Here is a 26,197-nt window from a genome sequence, read left to right as displayed (position 1 = left end):
TTGCAAGAGCACCGTGTAAAATAAATAAATAAAATAATATGAGTAACGTCATACAAAACCAGGAGTCCATTGAACTAGATAGTGAATTAGGTCGTTCAATTGAATTGGCACAACTCTAACTCTGGTTATGATGAATACTCGTTTTTACCCTTCTTAATTTGGATATGTTTGTGAGAGCATATGTATGTTTGTATGTAATGGTCCTGATATCCTTGTAATACGACAGTATTCATTGGAGATCTGTTTACCAATTTCAGAATTTAGTTACAAGGATATTTTCATCCTAGGATCATGTTCCTTTATCTTCTAAACATTTTTCTCCACCTACTCACTATGTCATTTCTCTTAATTTAATCCTATTTACTCCGTGCATGCAAAATTCTTTCACACTCCCATCAAACAGAGTGATAAATTTCAATTAGTATAGGGAAATCCTTGAAAATAATTAAAAACAAATTGAAATTCAATTTCAATACGAAACCATATTACAACAATAAAGCAAGCGAACACGAGCTAACAATAAAATTTCATTAGGATTTCAAAGACGAAAAGCCAGACAGCCAAGCATTTACACCTAAAATGCCAAATTTAATGAAAAATACTATCGATACCGATTACATGCCGAACACCGCACAACTTATCACAATCATTTGAGGAATTACTCCTTCGTTACCAATCCACCACATACACGTGTTTGATGTTCGCAAGCAAACAGCAGCACCCTATTATTAAGATGGGCAAATTATGTGGCAGTGTGTGGTTGCCACGGCGGCATTTAACTGTATTAACACTTGAAATTTTAATTTCGTATTCAGGACATGACAACGATGCTGGCTGGCTGATGCTGACATCGATAGCGTTGTCATGTCAGACGATGAGAATGACGATTTCTTCAAGAAACACTCCAACACACAAATAAAGCAAAACTCATGGAAATGAAAAAATGAATTACGAAGAAGAAATGGAGGAATGTTTGTGGCGCCACTTGAAAGATAGAAAGGCAATGAATATGGATTTGCCCATTGAAAGTTTTTACAGATATTAAGTCTACTATCAAGTAAAGGCGCCAAGGAGTCTGCAACACAAACAGAAAGGAGTTGAGTAGGAGTTCATTCATTTTGTGATTCCACAACAATGGCAAACATTTATGCATTTAAATGGGAAAATTGTTTGATAAAGACTTTCTAAAGACTGTTTTCGATCTGCTCCACATTGTTATTTGAATGATGACGGCGATGATAACACAAAGAAAAGTGCGTGAATTTTTTCACGCTATTCAACACAATGAATGAAATCTTAATTATTTCATTTCCATGAAAAGGGGTTAAACTATTGTTAGATGAAAAAGTGAAATGTTTTTGATTTAAATGGGCACATGAATGTATGCATGTATGTCAAAATTATCATATCAAATTATAATGAATTCAATGGAGTTAGAAAATAAAGAAATAAGATATATTTGGCGGCACAACTGATGACAATAATATAATTGTTCCACAAACATCCCAGATGGGACAAGGGAGACTTCTCTCATATCAATGAATGCACCCCGATTCATATTAGCTGAATGATATGGGACCTACTGTTTATTGCCGAGTCCGAACGGCGTGTCATAAAACACCACTTGTAGAGAGGTTTTACAAGGCTGAAATGTCAGGAAATGTCGCCAACATCACTGAGGGGTATTTTGTATAATTGGGCAATCTCGTTCAATTGAACGATCCGGATCACTGTCCTCGTTTAAAGGCGAATGAGTAACATCATAAAAACCAACGTGTGAAATTAAGTATACGCAGTTTTGTCAAAGAAATTACCGGTGTCCATTGAACGAGATAGTGATCCGGATCGTTCAATTGAACGAGATTGCCCAACTCTAGTATTTTGCCACCGTTGAAAATTTGATGTTGCCTGGCCTGGGAATCGAACCCACGACCTTTAGCGAGTATTGCGGGTGTGCATACCATTGCACCACGGTGGCACCCAGGCCCCAACTGATGACAATAACATGTCATGTCACACAGTGGTGGTTGTGTGGGTTCGTATCGTCGGCTTTCCATTTCAAAAAAGCATCTTGGTCAGTAAGCTCGTCTCTAACGAGAAATTAATTAAAAATTAATAAAAAATTGACCTTCGCCTAATAGGCAAAATTTTCAAATAAAAAATAAAAATCAGCTTGGGCCAGACTGGGGTTCGAACCCACGTCCTTGAAAAACACATGGAAAAAAGTGTTGCCACGGAGTGTTAGTGTTCAGAACCAAACTCCTAACTTTCAAAGACTACGCTAAGGGGTTTGTCGTGAAAGCCAATAAAGTAAATAACATTTTTTGGATCCACAATAAAATAAAATTCATCGATGAAGATGCGAAAAAGATGACATGCCAGATCACTTGCACCCATGATTGAATGACATCTTTGGCATCGAACGTTTTGCTGGGTATCATCCTACAAGTTTAGAGAGAATTTTTCTATTGGGTTTCATATTTCTTGACTGTCCTAATCTTTATAAATAACAAGTAAAACGGTATCACTCGGCTTTGCCGACAGAGATATACCCTCAGCCTGTGTATATTGAAACAATTTTTTTCCCAAAAACGTATGTATCTAAGGGGTTTTGGGCGTTTGAACCGACAAAAATGTTGATTAGGATTAAAGATCAAAAGTTTAGCGGAGGATATACTAAAAGGAATGGATCTACATTGACCATTATGGAAGTGGATCTCTAGCCACTACATATGGTGCCATAGGGGTTTTCCACCCTTTGGGCTGTTTGCTCAAGAAGTATGGATTTGCCCTGAAAAAAACTTTTACCATCGTAATTGAGGCAGCGAATGCAAGTTGCTTCAATAAAAATCAAAGTGATTCGATAGCAGGTCTTAAAGTGAACTTATCCGAAATTTTGTGTGGGAGGTACTGGATGGATTGGACAAATATAGTCCGTATTTGAACCTGATCTATATCTAGCAAATATATTAGGATGTGTAGAGCATGGTCCAATTCGGCCATTCCCTTCAAGAGTTACCATACGAACAAATTTTCCGAACATTTTTGAACTTTTGTGGGGAGGTACCTGAAGGAGTGGACCGATATGGCTTATCTTCGACCTTAAACTATGTTTGGACAAAATATTACTAAGGCCAAATTTTGGACCGAATCGGCAGATCCGTTTGAGAGTTATCTTGCGTTCCAACCACCTCACACGGTGTCAAAGGTGGTTTTTGCAACATTCAGGCTATTTTCTCAGGAAGTATGGACTTGCCCCTGATGAAGTTTGTACCGTCGTATGGGGGGCAGTGAATAAAAGTGGCTAAAACAAAAATTAAAGCGATTTGAGAGATGGTTTTTTTTGTGTGGGAGGCACCCGATGGAGTGAACCGATTGAGGCCATATTGAAACCTTATTCAAGTCTGGTACATATTTTACGATGGTCAAAGTATGGACGAAGTCGGTTACTCCCTTCAAGAGTTATCGTGCGCACAAATTTTCCAAACATTTTCGACATTTTGTGGGGGAGGTACCGGAAGGAGTGGACCGATATTGCCCATCTTCGAACATAAACTAAGTTTGGGCAAAATATTACGAAAGCAAAAATTTGAACCAAATCGGTTCATTCGTTCGAGAGTTATCGTGCGCACCAGCCAGCCAGCCAGACAGACGGACGGACATTGCACAATCGACTCCAAATTGTCTGAAACACATTTCGTCCAAACATACTTGGGGTCTAAAACCATTATTTCGATGAGGCACATTTTGCCCGTATGAAAGTGTATATACCCTCGTTAGCATAAATGCTGAGGGTATAAAAATCTAATGTCATCCGTTGGTAATGGTAATTTTGTTGAATTTCGGAAGGGGCGGGGTACTTCCCTAATACCCTATTTTTTTAAAAATGCTTTATTTACAATAATTACCTATGTATCGGTTTGGAAATTAATTTGCGAGACAATTGTGGTTGTGTCTCCGACTTTACCCACTTTTTTAAGACCCATAGGCTCGACAACACCCACTTTTTAAAATATGTTACATTTACAAAGCTACTGACTTTTATGGAAAGAAAATTTTTCCACGCCCACTTTTTTCAATTTTCAATTAAATTTTTTCTGCAAAAACTATTCAACCGATTTCCCTGAAATAGCCAGGGAATGTACAGGGATGGCCCCGAAAACAGGCTACATATTTTATGGAAATCCAGAGGGGGCGGGTTAGCTCCCCTATGCGATATTTAAAAAAACGCAACATTTGCAAAAATTACGCATGTATCGTTTTATAAATTTACGGATTAATCTACAATCGTTGGGGCCTAAAAACCCGACCACGCCTAGAGGGCCATATGAAGGGTATACATAAATTTGTCAATCCGTTTGTAAAACAGCGAAATATTCGTCGGAAACCCTATAATGTATATATATTATTGTAAAATTCAATGTCGATTTAACCATGCCCGTCTGTCAGTCCGTCCGTCCCTCTGTCTGTCTGTTGAAATCAAGATACAGTTCGCAATTTTAAAGATAGAGAGTCAATATTTGGTACAGAAGTTTTTATTACTTGCAGTATGGTTGGTATTGAAAATGGGATATATCGGTCTACGTTTTTATATAGCCCCCATAGAACGGTACCTCCCGATTTACGTAATACTGAAGATTGTGACGTCAATATCCCACCGAATTGGCTGAAATTCGTTATTTAGTCTTCCAAGAGTTATAAAATATTCCAGAAGAGTAATATCAGTATAGGTCCCGATTTTCGGTATTTTTAAGGTTTTAGCTTCATTATCCTACCAAAATGGCTGAAATTTGGTACGTGGTCTTCTATAGTGGTATAAAGCTTTCCCCCAGAATTTTGTCGGTATCGGTCCACGCCTTCAAATAGCCCCCATAGAACGGTACGGCTTTATTATCACGCCAAAATGGCTGAAATTTGGTGCTTATACGTTGGTGGTATAAAACTTTCCCCCAGAACTTTGTCGGTATCAGTCCATGCCTTCATATAGCCTCCATAGAGCGGTACCTCCCGATTTTCGGTATTTTGAACGTTGTGACCTCAATATTCCACCGAAATGGCTGAAATTTGGTAATTAGACATCGTTAGGGGTACTCAAACTTCCCCTTTACATTTGTCGGTATAGGTCCACGCCTTCATATAGCCCCCATATATCGGTACCTCCCGATTTTCGGTATTTTGAAGGTTTTAGCTTCATTATCACACCGAAATGGCTGAAATTTGGTATTAAGTCTTCAATGTGATATAAAACTGTTCACCAGAAATTTGTCTGTACAGGTCCACGCTTTCATATTGCCCCCTTTCCGACTAAAATTCTTCGGTATAGGTCCACGTTACGTTACCCCTTAGAACGGTACCTCCCGATTTTCGTAATATTGAAGATTGTGACGTCAATATCCCACCGAAATGGCTGAAATTCGTAATTTATTCTTCCAAGAGTTATAAAATATTCCAGAAGAGTAATATCAGTATAGGTCCACGTCTTCCCATATCCCTATGGTTTTGTGTACCCTAGATATACATTTGGAGCCAAAATACCGAACCATGCCCCCTTTTTAATATGTTATATCTTGAAAACTAATGACCACGCCCACTCTTTTCAATACATTATTTTTCCAAAACTACTGAACCTAATTTCACGCAATTTTCAGAAAATGTTCAGGAATGTCCTATGGTCCAAAATGATATATATTTGTAGGCGAATTTCGGGGGCCTATTGTTTTATAATCGCTATATTTGCTAAACTTATGAGTGTATCAGCTTGCAACAGTGGTTGCGCCCATATCAAGACAAACGATATACATATGTACTTAAAAATTTCCTTAAATGGTGAGGTTCAGCGGTCTATCAGGCAAGAAAAACTAAACATATAGTATGTAAGTCTCAATAAGCGGGAGAATTTGACTTAAACATTTTTTAACTTTTGTAATTAAATCGCTTTAGGATAACGACAGGGGACATGGACGATAATAAATCCTAAACTGCATCAATGGGCGAAAAATTCTACAAAGTCCGTAAGAGAAAAATAAAGGTTAGAGACAAAATTTGTTGATAAAATTAAAATTCCCCTCGGTTTGACAATGGATCGAAGAAGTGAGGTAAAAAATACCTATTTTTGAATTGTCCAGTATAAAGTCCATAAAAAGTTGCCATTAAAACAAATTACGACGGGCCAGCAACGAGGACCGTGGCCTGCTAGTAGTAAATAATAATAAAATGTACCCCTTCATGTAATCACATATTTGTACAAATTTATTAAATTGAGTTTATTGCACCACTCACTTTCATTTCCCCTTTGCACCTAACAACCATTCGATCTAATTGCATTCCACAGTTTATTAAATGTCCAGTCGCATCAACAACATCATAATCATCCTGAGTGTCAATATCTTCACCATAGGAGCATCTAACTTAATATTATTTATCGTGCATTTATTTACAAAACTCTTTCCCCGCTCCACACCATTTACCCGAACACTAGATCCATCCACAAAGTATAAAATAACGCACTTCATAATCATTTCCCTTTTCCGTTCTGAAAATTTATTAAATGCACGTGCATGAAACGTGCAAGGAATTCCTTTCCGGCAAACACTTTTGTCCGTTCGAGGACAATACTGTCGTCGTCATCGTCAACATCATCATCACTCAACAGGCAGTGGCATCCCGAAGTAGCAACAGGAATTCCTAGAGGGTAGCTTGATATGAACTTCACTTCATTCATTTTTTATTATCAACTAGATTTTGTAAATATGTATTTGGAATAAGACAGTAAAGATCATAAATACCTTGGGGTTCATTGTCTTCTTGGTGGTATGTCTATTGAAAAGATTTTTGATAACTAGTAAGGCCTTTAAAAGGGGAAATTCTGAAAGTTCAAGTTTTAATGAAATACATCTTAATGGCCAGCTTAGTGGATATGCAGTGGAGAGACTAGCAGGATCATATATCCCATACACCTACATTTTAGCAACAATGATTTGGAAATCAACAACCTTTTCTTTATTCCTGAACACATCAGATTTTGTATAATCTACAGATAATAAACCCAAAATGCACATAAAAAGGACAATATAAATGACTTCATATTGATGATACATTCTTCGCCGAGGATTTATATCGAAAGTTTGTCATCAATGTTAACTTCATGCTTCAATTATTTTTATTTATTAGATGGCTATATTACGTACATATATCTACATACATAACGACTGTATTCCAAAAACATGACAATAAATTTTTCCATTTTTTTTCTTTTTCATCTTTATGGCATATTTAAGAAACGACTTTGAACACTTTCTTCTCTTGAGTGTGTGTGTGTTGGTGGCATGGTCTTGGAATTTGTGTCATTCCATGCTCCCCAAAACAATGTGGTTTTTTATGAGTCCTTGTTTTTTTGTTTGTGTGTGTGTGAACTTGTAAATGGTCGCGTTTAGCACAGCTTAATAAGTGGCGAGACTATGACTTAGTCTATATTTTCTTTTCGCAAAACTTTGCCGCCAATTTTAAGTCAATTTGCAAGGACATGTTTTTTGTCATGAATGGGATAAAATACATTTCATTTTTTGTAGGATTCTATGTAAAAAATACGGATGCATAAGAGAAGATGTTCGAAGATTGTAATCACAAAAAGTTCTGGATTGATGCCGTTAGCTCGTTGTTAAATTACCTTAAATGTCCTGAGCTAATCCTTGAAATAAAATGGAATCTTAAGTGGTTGATCCTTGGATACACCCAAAAATATTCGTAAATAATACTCACTTGTGGCCCTAATATTTCCTCAATAATTATACCCTACACCACTATTATAAGTTTGTTTTGGTAAAAATGCATGTAACACCGCGAAATATTCGTCGGAGACCCCCAATTTGGTATACCAATCTTCATATCTCGGCGAGATAAAGCGATTTTGAGATGTGTGTACGTCCGTCCGTGTGTCCGTCTGTCCATTATAAATTGTAATCAAACTCCAGGCCGCAATTATGGACCAATCGTCACGAAATTTGGTATGAAGGTCAGTTTCCCATCAGAATAGATCGCTATTTTAATTGGTGATGATAGTGAAATACTTAGCTGGTGAAATGGACCAAAACATATTTTTTATCCGATTTTGTAGCTGCTCTACATATGGAAATAGACTAGACTACATATGGAAATAGAACTACTGATCTCCCCCCTGATGCAAATTGCAATCACGTGTCTGCTAGATAACGGACCTACTGCTTAATATATAATGTGTTTTGTGTGGAGAACCACGTTTTCCTATTCCCAGTTTTTGCATTATTGCAAATTACATGGTGCCCTAACGTTTTAATTGTCCAATTGGATTTTTATACATACCTTGCAGCATGGGCCGCTTGTCAACTTTTTGCAAAACGACTCCCCAACTAGGCAAAATCATATTTTCAACGGTGGCAAAATATCCTTCAATAAGGTTTGCGATATTTTCTGAGTATTTCAGCCATATAAAACTTCTCTACAAGTGGTGTCTTAGGGCACGCCGTTCGGACTCGGAGATAAGCTGTGTGTCCCATATCATTGAGCGAATATGAATCGGGGTACACTCACTCATTGATATGAGAGAAATCTCCCTTGTCCCTTCTGAGCTGTTTGTGAAACAATTATTATATTATTATTTAAGCTTGGTGCGATACGGTACCATAAAGAAATTTTGGTTTGTGAAAACCTAATTCCCAGTGGTAAAGGTGTAGGATATCACATCAGTCCGACTATAGCCTTGGCTTACTAGCCTAAATAAAAAAATAAATAAAAATTCCTTAAAAATCTTCACATTTTGCCTCAAAAAAATCTTTAAACATCCACGCTTTTATATTGTTTGCCTCAACAAAAACTTAAAATAAACCAAAATTTTCTTTAATTATTCACGCTTTTGAGCCTGACATTGCCTCAAAAAATATTCTTTAACAAATCCTCACATTTGCCTCAAAAACAATCATTAAAAATCAAAGCTTATGTCTGAATAAAAATTTTTTAAAAATCCCCACACTTTAGGTCCCCAAAAAAATTTTTTTGAAAATCCACGTTTTGCCTCAGTAAAAATCCTTTAAAAATCTTCGTTCTGCCTCAACAAAAACTCTAAAAAAACAATTTTTTGCCTCTATAAAAATTCTTTAAAAATCCTCGCTTTTGCCTTAATAAAACTTCTTTAAAAATCCACCCTAGTAGGCCTGAAAAAAACATAAAAAATCCACGATATTGCCTCAATAAAAATTCTTTAAAAATCCATGCTTGTTGGCCTGATATTGAATAAAAAAATTCTTAAAAATTCCACGATGGTAGGTGGGCTCAATAAAAATCTTTAAAAATCTCAATAAAATTTCTTTAAAAATCCAAGCCTGCGGGCCTGACATTGCCTCAAAAAATATTCTTTAAAAAATCTACTCTTTTGGGCCTGATATTGCCTTAAAAATAATCTAAAAAATCCACACTTTTGGGTTTGATATTACCTCAAAAATGTTTTTTTAACAAATTCACGCGCTTGGGCCTGGTATTGCCTCAAAAATGTTTTTTTAACAAATTCACGCGCTTGGGCCTGGTATTGCCTCAAAAAATATTCTTTAAAAAATCCACGCGCTTGGGCCTGGTATTGCCTCAAAAAATATTCTTTAAAAAATCCACGCGCTTGGGCCTGGTATTGCCTCAAAAAATATTCTTTAAAAAATCCACGCTTTTGGGCCTGATATTGCCTCAAAAAATATTCTTTAAAAAATCCACGCTTTTGGGCCTGATATTCTTTAAAAAATCCACGCTTTTGGGCCTGATATTTTTTAAAAAATCCACGCTTTTGGGCCTGATATTGGCTCAAAAAATATTCTTTAAAAAAATCCACGCTTTTGGGCCTGATATTGCCTCAAAAAATATTCTTTAAAAAAATCCACGCTTTTGGGCCTGATATTGCCTCAAAAAATATTCTCTATAAAATCCACGCTTTTGGGCCTGATATTGCATCAACAAATATTCTTTATAAAAATCCATGCTTTTGCGCCTGATGTTGCCTCAAAAAATATTCTTTAAAAAAATCCACGCTTTTGGGCCTGATATTGCCTCAAAAATATTCTTTATAAAATCCACGCTTTTGGGCCTGATATTGCCTCAAAAATATCCTTGAAAAAATTCACCCTTGTGGGCTTGATATTGCCTCAAAAAATATTCTTTATAAAATCCACGCTTTTGGGCCTGATATTGCCTCAAAAAATGTTCTTTAAAAAACCCACGGCTCTGATGTTGCCTCAAAAAGTGTTCTTTAAAAAATCCATGCTTGTGGCCCTAATGTTGCATTAAAAATATTCTATAAAAAAATCTACGCTTTAGGGTCTGATATTGCCTCAAAAAATAGTTTTTAAAAAATCTACACTTTTGGGCCTGTTATTGCCTCAAAAAAATATTCTTTAAAAAATCTATGCTTTTGGGCCTGATATTGCCTCAAAAAATATTCTTTAAAAAATCCACGCTTTTGAGACCAGTATTGGCACAAAGAATATTGTCTAAAAGAAATATTGTCTCAAAACATGATGCCTAAAAGATATTCTTTTAAAAATCAGTGCTTTTGTCCTGTTCCTGAAAAATATTTTTGGCCTTATGTTGCCTCAAAAATATTCTTTAAAATATCCACGCTTTTGAACCGGATGTTGTCTCCAAAAATATTCTTTAAAATATCCACGCTTTTGAACCGGATATTGTCTCCAAAAATATTCCTTGATATTCATGATTCTGGCCTTATGTTGCTTCAAAAATATACTTTAAAAAACCCGCGCTTATGGCCCTGATATTGCCTCAAAAAATGTTCTTGAAAAAATCCACGCTTGTGGCCCTGACATTGCCTCAAAAAATGTTCTTTAAAAAATCCACGCTTATGGCCCTGATATTGCCTCAAAAAATGTTAGTTAAAAAATCCACGCTTATGGCCCTGATATTGCCTCAAAAAATGTTAGTTAAAAAATCCACGCTTATGGCCCTGATATTGCCTCAAAAAATGTTAATTAAAAAATCCACGCTTATGGCCCTGATATTGCGTCAAAAATATTCTTTAAAAAATCCACGCTTTTTTGCACGATGTTGCCTCAAAAAATGTTCATTAAAAAATCCACGCTTTCTTACACGATGTTGCCTCAAAAATGTTATTTAAAAAATCCATGCTTTTTTGCACGATGTTGCCTCAAAAAAGGTTCTTTAAAAAATCCACGCTTATGGCCGTGATGTTGCCTCAAAAATATTCTTTAAAAAATCCACGCTAATAAAAGTCCACAATTTGGGCCTGATATTGCCTAAAAAATATTCTTTAAAAAATCCACGCTAATAAAAGTCCACAATTTGGGCCTGATATTGCCTAAAAAATATTCTTTAAAAAATCCACGCTTTTGGGCTTGGTATTGCCCCAATAAAAATTCTTTAAAAAATCCACGCCAGTGGTCCTGCTAAATCTCAGCATTTAACAAAATTGTTTGTGATTTCTTTCGATCCAATCTCAATCATTCGTCATCGCCGGTATTCGTTTATTTAACCTTTTGTCATCAAAAAAAGTTCGATAAGAAACAGAAAGGAAACCAAATCAATTTGATGTCATTAACCTTAATGTATAAAAAATGCTGCGGAAAAAATCACAACAATCATGAAATGATTCCATCGACAACTATCAATAAAAATCCATTCCCAAACATTCACCGCACCCAACACCACCATAAAAAATATCCTCCGACTTCCTGTCCTCATATTGTACAAGAATTTATGTTTTGTTACCGCATCGGTATGTTGTGGGTCGTATCCGTAGCAGTAGCACTTAATAAAATTGAATTTTATTTCAATTGAACACGTCTGTTTGGCAATAGCTTCTGCGTCTACCTTTATCGGCAATTTTGCAGTTGTACGAGCGTATCTATGTAGTTCCCTTGTGTGTGTGACCATACAAATCCTTGATGATTCATTTAGATGAAAACATTTGATATTTTTCTCAATTGATGAGGATTATTTAGACTAAGGAATAGCATGAATGGGGTGGGGAGGGGAAGTGAAGAGGGTTGTTGATGGTAGTAAAACATAAGCGAAAATCCCTTAAGTCGTACACACAACTACCCGACAGGAGATAGTAATTTTGATTACGGTTTAACAGTGTGAAATTATTTGTGTACTACCAGTAGACTTCGGATGGCTTAATTTGTGTGTTTATGTGTCAGAGGTTTCTGGTGAGGAAGCATTTTACCGTTACACTTTGGGTTTTAAGGGAAGCAACAGGTAAAATGCATACGTAGAATTGTAGTACGAGTAGATTGTCAGGGAGTATTTAATTAAAGCGGTTAGGTAGTCTTAATAGTGATGTTCGGGAAAAGTAATATTTTTATTAAAAGCGCGGTGAATGGTTGCACCCTAAAATCTATTAAAAATCCACGCATATTGTGGTCAATGGGTCCACCTAAAAATCTATTAAAAATCCACGCATATTGTGGTCAATGGGTCCACCTAAAAATCTATTAAAAATCCACGCACATTGTGGTCAATGGGTCCACCTAAAAATCTATTAAAAATCCACGCATATTGTGGACAATGGGTCCACCTAAAAATCTATTGAAAATCTATGCATATTGTGGGCAATGGGTCCATCCGAAAATCTATTAAAAATCGACGTATATTGTGGTCAAAGCCTAAAATCTATTAAAAATCCTCGCATATTGTGGTCAAAGGGTCCACCTATAAATCTATTAAAAATCCACGCATATTGTGAACAAAGGGTCCGTCTAAAAATCTATTAAAAATTCTCTCATATTGTGGTCAAAGGGGCCGCCTAAAAATCTATTAAAAATCCACGCATATTGAGGTCAATGGGTCCACATAAAAATCTATTAAAAATCCACCCATATTGTGGTCAAAGTATTCACCTGAAATCTATTAAAAATCCACACATATTGTGGTCAAAGGGTCAACCTAAAAATCTTTAAAAAATCCACGCATATTGTGGTCAATGGGTCCACCTAAAAATTTATTAAAAATCCACGAATATTTTGGTCAATGGGTCCACCTAAAAATCTATTAAAAATCCACGCATATTGTGGTCAATGGGTCCACCTAAAAATCTATTAAAAATCCACGAATATTGTGATCAATGGGTCCACCTAAAAATCCACCCATATTGTGGTCAAAGTATTCACCTGAAATCTATTAAAAATCCACACATATTGTGGTCAAAGGGTCAACCTAAAAATCTTTAAAAAATCCACGCATATTGTGGTCAAAGTATTCACCTGAAATCTATTAAAAATCCACACATATTGTGGTCAAAGGGTCAACCTAAAAATCTTTAAAAAATCCACGCATATTGTGGTCAATGGGTCCACCTAAAAATTTATTAAAAATCCACGAATATTTTGGTCAATGGGTCCACCTAAAAATCTATTAAAAATCCACGCATATTGTGGTCAATGGGTCCACCTAAAAATCTATTAAAAATCCACGAATATTGTGATCAATGGGTCCACCTAAAAATCTATTAAAAATCCACGCATATTTTGGGCAATGGGTCCATCCGAAAATCTATTAAAAATCGACGTATATTGTGGTCAAAGCCTAAAATCTATTAAAAATCCTCGCATATTGTGGTCAAAGGGTCCACCTATAAATCTATTAAAAATCCACGCATATTGTGAACAAAGGGTCCGTCTAAAAATCTATTAAAAATTCTCTCATATTGTGGTCAAAGGGGCCGCCTAAAAATCTATTAAAAATCCACGCATATTGAGGTCAATGGGTCCACATAAAAATCTATTAAAAATCCACCCATATTGTGGTCAAAGTATTCACCTGAAATCTATTAAAAATCCACACATATTGTGGTCAAAGGGTCAACCTAAAAATCTTTAAAAAATCCACGCATATTGTGGTCAATGGGTCCACCTAAAAATTTATTAAAAATCCACGAATATTTTGGTCAATGGGTCCACCTAAAAATCTATTAAAAATCCACGCATATTGTGGTCAATGGGTCCACCTAAAAATCTATTAAAAATCCACGAATATTGTGATCAATGGGTCCACCTAAAAATCTATTAAAAATCCACCCATATTGTGGTCAAAGTATTCACCTGAAATCTATTAAAAATCCACACATATTGTGGTCAAAGGGTCAACCTAAAAATCTTTAAAAAATCCACGCATATTGTGGTCAAAGTATTCACCTGAAATCTATTAAAAATCCACACATATTGTGGTCAAAGGGTCAACCTAAAAATCTTTAAAAAATCCACGCATATTGTGGTCAATGGGTCCACCTAAAAATTTATTAAAAATCCACGAATATTTTGGTCAATGGGTCCACCTAAAAATCTATTAAAAATCCACGCATATTGTGGTCAATGGGTCCACCTAAAAATCTATTAAAAATCCACGAATATTGTGATCAATGGGTCCACCTAAAAATCTATTAAAAATCCACGCATATTTTGGTCAAAGGTTCAACCTAAAAATCTATTGAAAATCTACGCATATTGTGGGCAATGGGTCCATCCGAAAATTTATTAAAAATCGACGTATATTGTGGTCAAAGCCTAAAATCTATTAAAAATCCTCGCATATTGTGGTCAAAGGGTCCACCTATAAATCTATTAAAAATCCACGCATATTGTGAACAAAGGGTCCGTCTAAAAATCTATTAAAAATTCTCTCATATTGTGGTCAAAGGGGCCGCCTAAAAATCTATTAAAAATCCACGCATATTGAGGTCAATGGGTCCACATAAAAATCTATTAAAAATCCACCCATATTGTGGTCAAAGTATTCACCTGAAATCTATTAAAAATCCACACATATTGTGGTCAAAGGGTCAACCTAAAAATCTTTAAAAAATCCACGCATATTGTGGTCAATGGGTCCACCTAAAAATTTATTAAAAATCCACGAATATTTTGGTCAATGGGTCCACCTAAAAATCTATTAAAAATCCACGCATATTGTGGTCAATGGGTCCACCTAAAAATCTATTAAAAATCCACGAATATTGTGATCAATGGGTCCACCTAAAAATCTATTAAAAATCCACCCATATTGTGGTCAAAGTATTCACCTGAAATCTATTAAAAATCCACACATATTGTGGTCAAAGGGTCAACCTAAAAATCTTTAAAAAATCCACGCATATTGTGGTCAATGGGTCCACCTAAAAATTTATTAAAAATCCACGAATATTTTGGTCAATGGGTCCACCTAAAAATCTATTAAAAATCCACGCATATTGTGGTCAATGGGTCCACCTAAAAATCTATTAAAAATCCACGAATATTGTGATCAATGGGTCCACCTAAAAATCTATTAAAAATCCACCCATATTGTGGTCAAAGTATTCACCTGAAATCTATTAAAAATCCACACATATTGTGGTCAAAGGGTCAACCTAAAAATCTTTAAAAAATCCACGCATATTGTGGTCAATGGGTCCACCTAAAAATCTATTAAAAATCTACGAATATTGTGGTCAATGGGTCCACCTAAAAATCTATTAAAGATCCACGAATATTGTGGTCAATGGATCCACCTAAAAATGTATTAAAGATCCACGAATATTGTTGTCAATGGGTCCACCTAAAAATCTATTAAAAATCCACGCATGTTGTCGTCAATGGGTCTATTAAAAATCCACGCATATTGTGGACAAAGGGTCCGTCTAAAAATCTATTAAAAATCCTCTCATATTGTGGTCAAAGGGGCCACCTAAAAATCTATTAAAAATCCACGCATATTGTGGTCAAAGGGGCCACCTAAAAATCTATTAAAAATCCACGCATATTGTGGTCAATGGGTCCACCTAAAAATCTATTAAAAATCCACGCATGTTGTGGTCAATGGGGCCACCTAAAAATCTATAAAAAATCCACGCATATTGTGGTCAATGGGTCCACCTAAAAATCTATTAAAAATCCACGCATGTTGTGGTCAATGGGGCCACCTAAAAATCTATTAAAAATCCACGCATATTGTGGTCAATGGGGCCACCTAAAAATCTATTAAAAATCCACGCATGTTGTGGTCAATGGGGCCACCTAAAAATCTATTAGAAATCCACGCATGTTGTGGTCAATGGGGCCACCTAAAAATCTATTAAAAATCCACGCATGTTGTGGTCAATGGGGCCACCTAAAAATCTATTAAAAATCCACGCATATTGTGGTCAATGGGTCCACCTAAAAATCTATTAAAAATCCACGCATGTTGTGGCCAATGGGGCCACCTAAAAATCTATTAAAAATCCACGCATATTGTGGTCAATGGGTCCACCTAAAAATCTATTAAAAATCCACGCATGTTGTGGTCAAAGGGGCCACCTAAAAATCTATTAAAAATCCACGCATATTGTGGTCAATGGGTCCACCTAAAAATCTATTAAAAATCCACGCATGTTGTGGTCAATGGGGCAACCTAAAAATCTATTAAAAATCCACGCATATTGTGGTCAATGGGTCCACCTAAAAATCTATTAAAAATCCACGCATGTTGTGGTCAATGGGGCCACCTAAAAATCTATTAAAAATCCACGCATGTTGTGGTCAATGGGGCCACCTAAAAATCTATTAAAAATCCACGCATATTGTGGTCAATGGGTCCACCTAAAAATCTATTAAAAATCCACGTATGTTGTGGTCAATGGGGCCACCTAAAAATCTATTAAAAATCCACGCATATTGTGGTCAATGGGTCCACCTAAAAATCTATTAAAAATCCACGCATATTGTGGTCAATGGGTCCACCTAAAAATCTATTAAAAATCCACGCATATTGTGGTCAATGGGTCCACCTAAAAATCTATTAAAAATCCACGCATGTTGTGGTCAATGGGGCCACCTAAAAATCTATTAAAAATCCACGCATATTGTGGTCAATGGGTCCACCTAAAAATCTATTAAAAATCCACGCATGTTGTGGTCAATGGGGCCACCTAAAAATCTATAAAAAATCCACGCATATTGTGGTCAATGGGTCCACCTTAAAATCTATTAAAAATCCACGCATGTTGTGGTCAATGGGGCCACCTAAAAATCTTTTAAAAATCCACGCATATTGTGGTCAATGGGTCCACCTAAAAATCTATTAAAAATCCACGCATGTTATGGTCAATGGGGCCACCTAAAAATCTATTAAAAATCCACGCATATTGTGGTCAATGGGTCCACCTAAAAATCTATTAAAAATCCACGCATGTTGTGGTCAAAGGGGCCACCTAAAAATCTATTAAAAATCCACGCATATTGTGGTCAATGGGTCCACCTAAAAATCTATTAAAAATCCACGCATGTTGTGGTCAATGGGGCCACCTAAAAATCTATTAAAAATCCACGCATATTGTGGTCAATGGGTCACCCTAAAAATCTATTAAAAATCCACGCATGTTGTGGTCAATGGGGCCACCTAAAAATCTATTAAAAATCCACGCATATTGTGGTCAATGGGTCCACCTAAAAATCTATTAAAAATCCACGCATGTTGTGGTCAATGGGGCCACCTAAAAATCTATTAAAAATCCACGCATATTGTGGTCAATGGGTCCACCTAAAAATCTATAAAAAATCCACGCATGTTGTGGTCAATGGGGCCACCTAAAAATCTATTAAAAATCCACGCATATTGTGGTCAATGGGTCCACCTAAAAATCTATTAAAAATCCACGCATATTGTGGTCAATGGGTCCACCTAAAAATCTGTTAAAAATGCACGCATATTGTGGTCAATGGGTTAACCTAAAAATCTATTAAAAATCCACGCATATTGTGGTCAATGGGTCCAGCTAAAAATATATTAAAAATCCAGACATATTGTGGTCAATGAGTCCACATAAAAGTCTATTAAAAATCCACGCATACTGTGGTCAATGGGTCCAGCTAAAAATCTATTAAAAATCTACACATATTGTGGTCAATGGGTCCACATAAACATCTATTAAAAATCCACGTTGTGGCCAAAAGGTACACCTAAAAATTCAAGCATATTGTGATCAGTGGGTCCATCAAAAATCTATTAAAAGTAGAACGCAATGGGTCCTCTTAAAAATCTATTCAAAGTCCATGCAATGGGTCCACTTAAAAATCGATTAAAAATCCACGCAATTGGTCCACCTAAAAATCGATTAAAAATCCACGCTAATTGTCCCTAGAAACACATCCATTCAAATTCCCTTATTTCTTTCCAGTATAAGTTCCAACAATGACACAAAATTTTTGGATAATTTATACAATACAATTTCAATAATTTGTTTGCAATTCCTACAAACATTCATTCTCCATTACTTCAAAATGTTTCCCCTTTTTTCAAAGGAAATATATTCTTTTATTTCGTGTTTGAGACTAGTGGCGCCAAGAAACTTTAATCTTTTGGCTGCCATAAAGTCTGTAAAAATTCTGAAGTTATTTTTTTACCCTACAAAACCCAGCATCAGTGGCTATATCAAAGACATCACGCACAGAAACTAAACTGTCTGAGGTCATAAGTGGTATGGCGTCAGACTGACTGGCATTAAATGCTACACAATGTCCTTATTTTTTTGTTCAAGCAGACAGAGAGTTATTCGCATAACTGACACAGCCACAAAAACGGTGGCAATAAAACAGATAGAAATAGCTGTCATAGTTATCTACAAATATGGGAAAAGAGGAAGAAAAAGGAAAGCAAGAAATGAGGCCACATAAATAGTGAAATTTGTATAACAAAACAAAACGATAAAACAAAGAAATATGCAAGAAATACTATTTTATGGGGTTGTGTGTGTTCAGAGGCCTTGATAATGTTATTACAAAATCATTCCAAACCACAATGAACAAACAAAAAAACATCCTCTAATAGGCTTTATATAAGACAAAAAAATCAAGGGGAGAATAAAATGACGACTACAGTAGTTTAACAAGATCAATAACAAGCCTAAAATATGTACATCAACCTCGACCTCTAACTGCTGAACCCTGCTGATGATGCCTCTAATTTTGTGTGCTAGTTGTCCTGGTAATAATTTTGTTTTTCTATAGACAATACAAATTTGAAGGGAACTATTCAATGGATTTTGTATGGGGTGGGAATTTTTTTTTTTTCATCATCATCTCGTTTGTTCACATTCCTCACATTTTGGTCTCCTGTCTCGTTGGTAACCGAACAATTCATTGAAATTTGTTCAACATTCTTAAGTATTCATGTATCGTGTTTTGTTCGACTTGTTATTCTCCCCAGTAATGGTCAATTATGAATTTTATTCTTTTTTTCTAAAGAAATAACACAGATGAAGCCATTTAATTGTTTGTTAAATGTTCTCAGCGGCAGAAGCAGCTGAGATTTGATTTTGATGTTATGACAACTGACCTTTCCATTGGGTGGAAAAGGTAATTGATTTTGATTGAAGAAAATTGAAGGGAAATGTGAAAAGTGCCAGGCAATACCAGGGCCACAATGTGGGCAATATACAAACTTAGGTGAATATTTAACTGATTTTTATGACGATCCGTAGAGTACAATTAGAGGACATTTTTTATAGATTTTTAGGTGGACCCTTTGACCACAATATTAGTGGATTTTTAATAGATTTTTAAGTGGACCCATTGACAAAAATATGTGTGGATTTTTAATAAATTTGTAGGTGGACCTATTGACCACAATATGCGTGGAGTTTTAATAGATTTTTAGGTAGACCCATTGACCCCAATATGCGTGGATTTTTAATAGATTTTTAGGTAGACCCATTGACCACAATATGGGTGGATTTTTAATAGATTTTTAGTTGTACCCATTCAACATAATGTGCGTGCATTTTTATTAGATTTTTAGCTGGACCCATTGACCACAGTATGCGTGGATTTTTAATAGACTTTTATGTGGACTCATTGACCACAATATGTGTGGATTTTTAATAGATTTTTAGCTGGAACCATTGACCACAATATGCGTGGATTATTAATATGTTTTTAGGTGGACCCATTGATTTTTAATAGATTTTTAGTTGGACCCATTGACCACAATATGCGTGGATTTTTAATAGATTTTTAGCTGGACCCATTGACCACAATATGCGTGGAATATTAATAGGTTTTCAGGTGGACCCATTGATTTTTAATAGATTTTTATTTGGACCTATTGACCACAATATGTTTGGATTTTTAATAGATTTTTAGGTGGACCCATTGACCACAATATGTGTGGATTTTTAATAGATTTTTAGCTGGACCCATGACCACAATATGCGTGGATTTTTAGTAGACTTTTAGTTGGACCCAGTGACCACAATATGGTGGATTTTTAATAGACTTTTAGCTGAACCCAAAAAAACAATATGCGTGGATTTTTAACAGATTTTAGCTAGACCCAAAAATAACAATATGGGTGGGTTTTTAATAGATTTTTTAGCTGGACCCAAAACAAAAATATGCATGGGTTTGTGGAAAGCACAAATATTTATTAAAAACGCCCCAATGCGAATCTTGAAATATTTAGCCTTGCGATCAATAACTGCATATGGTCCTGAGTATTTCGGTTGTAAAGGTTTCTGCACTTTATCACACCTTATCCATACATGAGAACAGTTTTGCAATTCCTTTTGTACAAACGGTTTATTCTTCGAGTGATTTGAAGCCGTAACAGGCCGTAACTTAGATAAATTATTTCTTAAGTTATTGAGTGTTTCCAATCGGCGTAGAAATTGTTGCTTGGAAAAATTCGCCTGGAAGATGTATTGCTTCACCATAAACCATTTCGGCACTATACGCGCCAATATCTTCTTTAAGTGTTGCCCTTTATCCGATCATAACAGATGGCAGTGTTTTTGTCCATTGGACGTTTTGGTGGCAAACTAAGGCGGCTTTCAAAGTACGATGAAAACGTTCGACCATACCATTAAATTGCTGGTGATATGAAGTAGTGTGATGAACTTTTGACCCAAGAAATTTGGTCATACCTTCGAAATTAGCGGACGTCTATCTGTATAAATATTGTCGGGACAACCAAACCTTGAAACCCATGCGGAGAACAAATTTTCACATGTAATATCTTTAATTGGAACCGCTTCCGGCCATCGAGTATAACGATCAACAATCGTGAGAATATAACGAAACCGTTCCGATTGATGTAATGGGACCACAATGTCAAGATGAAGATCCGCAAATCTTCTGGTCGATATTTGAAAACGCGACAATTGAGATTTTGTATGACGAGTAACTTTCCTTGATTGGCAGGCTTGACAGGCTTTGGTCCATCTGCCAATGTCTTGATTCATTGAGGGCCACACAAATCGTTGAGACAGCAATTTTCGAGTAGACCGAGTTCCCGGATGTGAACGACCATGAATTGAATCGAATATTGATTTACGCAATTCTTTAGGTATGTAAGGTCGAATTTTACCAGTTGGGGTGTCACAATACGAGTATATTTAATTTTTGCTTCCTGGAATTTGAAAAGGTTTAATTTCAAGACTTGATTTTGATGATAACAGTTGACGTAGTTCCTCATCATTTTCTTGAGCCAAATGTAGACTTGTATAGTCAATTGTGGATATATCCGAAATTCTGGACAATGTATCAGCAACGATATCGTCTCGACCAGAAATGTGACGAATGTCTGTAGTGAATTGGCCAATCAAATTCAGATGTCACCATTGTCTTGGACTCGATTTATCAGGATTTTTATGGAATGCAAAACACAACGGCTTGTGGTCGGTGAACAATGTAAATTGGCGTCCTTCTAACATGTACCGAAAATGGCGTATTGCTTCATAAGCAGCAAGCAATTCCCGATCGTAAGCGCTGTATTTAGGTTGAGATGGACTTAACTTCTTAGAGAAAAACTCTAATGGTTGCCAGTTGTTGTCTAACAATTGCTCGACCATCGCGCCAATGCCAAAATTTGAAGCATCTACCTTAAGAGCTACTGTGGCAATAGGAAAGGGATGTGAAAGTAATGCAGCATTAGCAAGTAATGATTTGCAACGATCGAAAGCTTCTTCTGATTGCTTTGTCCAAACAACTGGTCGCTTATCCTTTTTTCGAGCACCTTGAAGAAAAGCATTGAGTGGTATTTGAATTTCAGCAGCGATAAAAATTTGCCATGTCTAAAAACTGCCGAAGATCCTGTCTTCGGTTTTGGAAATTGCTGAATTTTTTGAACTTTACATTCCATTGGCATAATACCTTGGGAACTTAATTTTAATCCGAGAAAATTTACCTCAGATTGTCCGAACATGCATTTTGATTTGTTTGAAACGATGCCGTAATCCTTAAACCGTTGGAAAACAATTCTTAGATGTTCTAAATGCTCCACCTGGTTTTTAGAAGCTATCAGTACGTCATCCAAATAGCAGAACACAAAATCTAATCCACGAAGAACATTATATCATCAGGGTGAATGTCAATTTGATGATAGGCGTGGACTAAATCCAACGTTGAGAAAACAGTACATCCGTTAAGTTTTTGGTTGCAGTCTGTCAAAAAAGGAATGTTGTATCGATCCGGAATAGTTTTTTTTTGTTAAGACCTCTATAGTCTCCACAGCATCTCCAAGTTCCATCCTGCTGAGTATGGAGAGTTATCGGTACGTAATGCTATTCCATGATATATTTGCAAGCTGTTCTTGAGACTTCATTAATGTTTTACCGTCAACTAGTTGCTTACTTTGCTTAAAATGTGTTAGGAAGTCTGAACCGATAATTGGTTTGGTTACATCCGCTATAACAAATCTCCGTTTGAATCTGCGCCGGAGACCTAAGTCCAATGAGACAATTCTGGTTCCAAATGTTTTAATTGGTGTTCCATTCGCAGCAAAAAGATTAATGGCAGTACTATTATTGTTTATGATAAGCGTTGGCTTCTTGAGAACGGATTTTTTTACAACAGAAACGTCAGCTCCAGTGTCTACCAACAAATCATATTTGGAACATTGATCTCTAATAAAAAGGCGGCATGACGTATTGATCATAAATTCGGATGCCGCGACGTCCGAATTCAAAATTAGTTTTTTTGAAACGAACATGGGGAAACACATTTTAAGGCTGTGTCTTTAAAAGTATTATGATACCAGCAATATTCCTTTCTACTGTTGCGGCTTCTTGATCTGCTTCTCGTGCGTCGATTAAATCTTGTAACATCGGGTGAATGAGATCGCATGTCCACAAAGCGTTTCTCAAGTGATCTATTTTGTCCAGTATTGCATTAAGGGAAATTGTGCTATTTGAAATCGTCGAAATTGAAGGAGATAATTGCTACGTGATATTGTCTGCCTGTGCCGCTATTTCATCCAATGTACCTTTGTTACCAACAAGGATAATACGCACATTTTCGGGCATCTGCTCTAAAAACAATGACTTTAAAACAGAATCACTTACTTGACCCAGTCCTGTATTGCGCATAAATCGTAAGTAATGACTTGGTTTCTGATCACCAATTGCATGACCTACCAAGAGCCTGCGGAGCTTTTTCTCGTCTGATTCCGTAAACGCAGCAATTAACTTATTTTTCAATGCTTCGTATTTGCATCCATGAAAATCCGTGGCCAAGATAATTTCCGATTTCTAGTGTTTCAGGGTCCAGGTTGCATAATATATGATCGAATTTTATTTCACCCCGAGTAATTCTGTTGACTGCCTGCACTTGAATGAACCACAATTTAGGATTGTGTTTCCAAAACGGTGGAATTTTGACGGCAGCTGTTGCTGATACTTGTTGAGGCAAAATTTGAGCTGATTGAGGAATTGGTTCGTTGTTATTGACTCCATCACCAACGCTAAGGTTTGCGTTTGCAGAATTTTCTTCGCGAGACATCGTATTCAATATACGGGGTCACCAATGTGGAAAGCACAAATATTTATTAAAAACGCGTCTGTTTAACAAAAAATTAAATGAATATTTATTGTTGAAACAAAATTACATGTGAAAGTTCTGATGAGACTGAAAAAATTATTTTTACAAACAAAAAATTTGTATACTATTTTCAACAAATGAAAACTAAAAATTCAATGGTTGCTTCGCCACAGGTATTTAATAAATTTTTAGATGTATGCAAAAAAACAATACGTGTGGATTTTTAATATTTTTTGTTAGAATATTACTTTTGAAAGTTTCGAAATTTATTAATTATTTTCTTACCCTCTCTTCTCTTTTTAGCATCAAACCCACTTTCGAAAATTTCGAAGTCTCCAAAGGTTATCATGGCGGTCTGGGTGGTTATGAAGAAATGGCCGGAGCGGAGCGTGAAGGCGAAGGGCCAGGTGGTGGCATACCCTATGATGATGATAGACCCGATTCACCAGCATCATTTGAAGAAATCGAAAGGCCACCATTGCGGAAAATCGATAAATATTGTAAAGCAGAATGTCCTTGCATGTCGGCACGTTATACCATTGCCACAATGGCATGTGTCGGATTTATGATTGCCTTTGGCATGCGTTGCAATATGTCGGCTGCCAAATTGAAAGGAGAACACAATGGTGTAAGTAGAAAAATTAAATTTAGACTAATGAATCAAATATATATGTATGTATATATGTTGAAAATGTTTTAAAATGAAATTAAGCTGATTATGGAGCGACTAGAAATGACATAACCATCATCATCGTCATCATCATTAAATAGATTGATTTCATTTAAGGCATAATATGGTTTATAATACCAGTATGTAGGTCTTAATGGTGGTTGTGATGGCGTGATGTGTATGTGGTGTACATGTAACTGATGACAATTAATTTTTGACATTTATATAAATTTGTAGTTGGTGTTTGAAAAAGACATAGAAAGAAGTCACGTTTTTAGCTATACATGAACATGTTTCCTTACATTAATTTATACATATGGGTCTTTGCATACATTTCGAAATGAAATTACTAAAAATAAAGACCCAAACATACATAAATATGTATGGCCAGTTGATCTTATCATTATAAATATGCCCTCAAAAATCTATATATCTACTATATGTTCTGATCTTTTGTGCTTTCCACAAACTCTTTATTCATTACAGTATACTTGAAAGTCTCCGATTAAAGATTGCGTATCCTACCTATACCAAACATTACATTATGTAATACCCCATAAGTTTTCGTTGTTCATTTCCACAGCAATTTGTTGCAATATTCAAAGGACAATGGAAGTCCTTACCACTCCGTACAGCTGAACTTCGAACCATCATTTGAATACATTTTAGGGCTTTTATATGCATAATTCCATCACGCTCATTAATAATGGCTTCAGGGTATTTTTTGTCAACGGCAACATAACTCAATTGTTCGCCCACAACACAATACTGACTGGCATTTCAATAAACACTGAGGGTATGGGGGTCTTCCTTTTGAATTGGTGTTTTGGTAACAGGATGTTTTTTCACTCCTTTCCGGTCTTTGTTCTACACAAACACTTACCCATACCCACTCACACACCCACACGCATTCAGACGTCATTCTATTTATTGAACATGAAAAGTTTTCCTACAATAATATTTTATACGAAGTTTACATTTAGCTACTGTTGTATGGAATTGCATAAGTGTGCGAGTGAGTAATGGAAGTCCTTTAGAGTTATTTTGAAACAGATATATTGTTTCTTTTAAAAAATAAATACAAAAATATTGTTCTACGATACCATTCATGTGCAGACTAATGGTTCGTTTTATTTGCCATTGTTTGTTGTTTTTGTTGTTAATGGATGTAAAAGACTTTCTGTGATTCGATTTGATGTATGTCCATTGGGTACGAGAAATTTTGGGAAAACCTCAAACTCTAAATTTTAACAAGTTTTATTTGTCAAGGAAACCGTATAAAGTTATGTTAAAAAATGTCCAACAACTCCGATCTTTTGAATACCGTTCTATTGATAACTCAGTATTGACCAGAGATGGCACGTAAGATACTGTGACGTATATGACCCACATTTCCGACATATAAGACATGCGTATACAACGTCGTATGCCTAGCAAAATATGTGGATTTTTGAATATGTAACAAGTGAAAACGGTGTTAAGTTCGGCTAGGCCGAACTTTTTGTACCCTCCACCACGAACTGTATTGAAGTGAATTAAATTATATTACGTTAATTTCGTGTATGAAATTACTAAACTATTCCTTTTATTGAAGGAGTAGTACATATATCCCAACTGATAATACTCCCTTTAAAACAGCTCATATGGAGCGACATCGTTGTTCTTTCCAAAACATGGACCAATATTTACAATTTTCCGAATAGAGCGATATACA

At 35.9% G+C, this 26,197-nt stretch overlaps 1 protein-coding gene across 1 annotated transcript in view; it reads left to right on the top strand.

Moving 5' to 3' along the window:
- Positions 1–26,197, top strand: part of VGlut (Vesicular glutamate transporter) — a 68,276-nt gene that overhangs the window by 20,975 nt on the left and 21,104 nt on the right. Inside the window, exon 4 of the mRNA XM_073970976.1 lies at positions 24,117–24,441. Within this exon, the coding sequence (XP_073827077.1) occupies positions 24,117–24,441 (325 nt within the window). The remainder of the gene's footprint in view (positions 1–24,116; positions 24,442–26,197) is intronic.

Source organism: Musca autumnalis, unplaced genomic scaffold (genome assembly GCF_047663935.1).
Source record: "Musca autumnalis isolate F117 unplaced genomic scaffold, ASM4766393v1 scaffold_2, whole genome shotgun sequence".
Classification (NCBI taxonomy): Eukaryota; Metazoa; Arthropoda; class Insecta; order Diptera; family Muscidae; genus Musca; species Musca autumnalis.
This window is presented reverse-complemented; position numbering and strand designations above follow the sequence as displayed.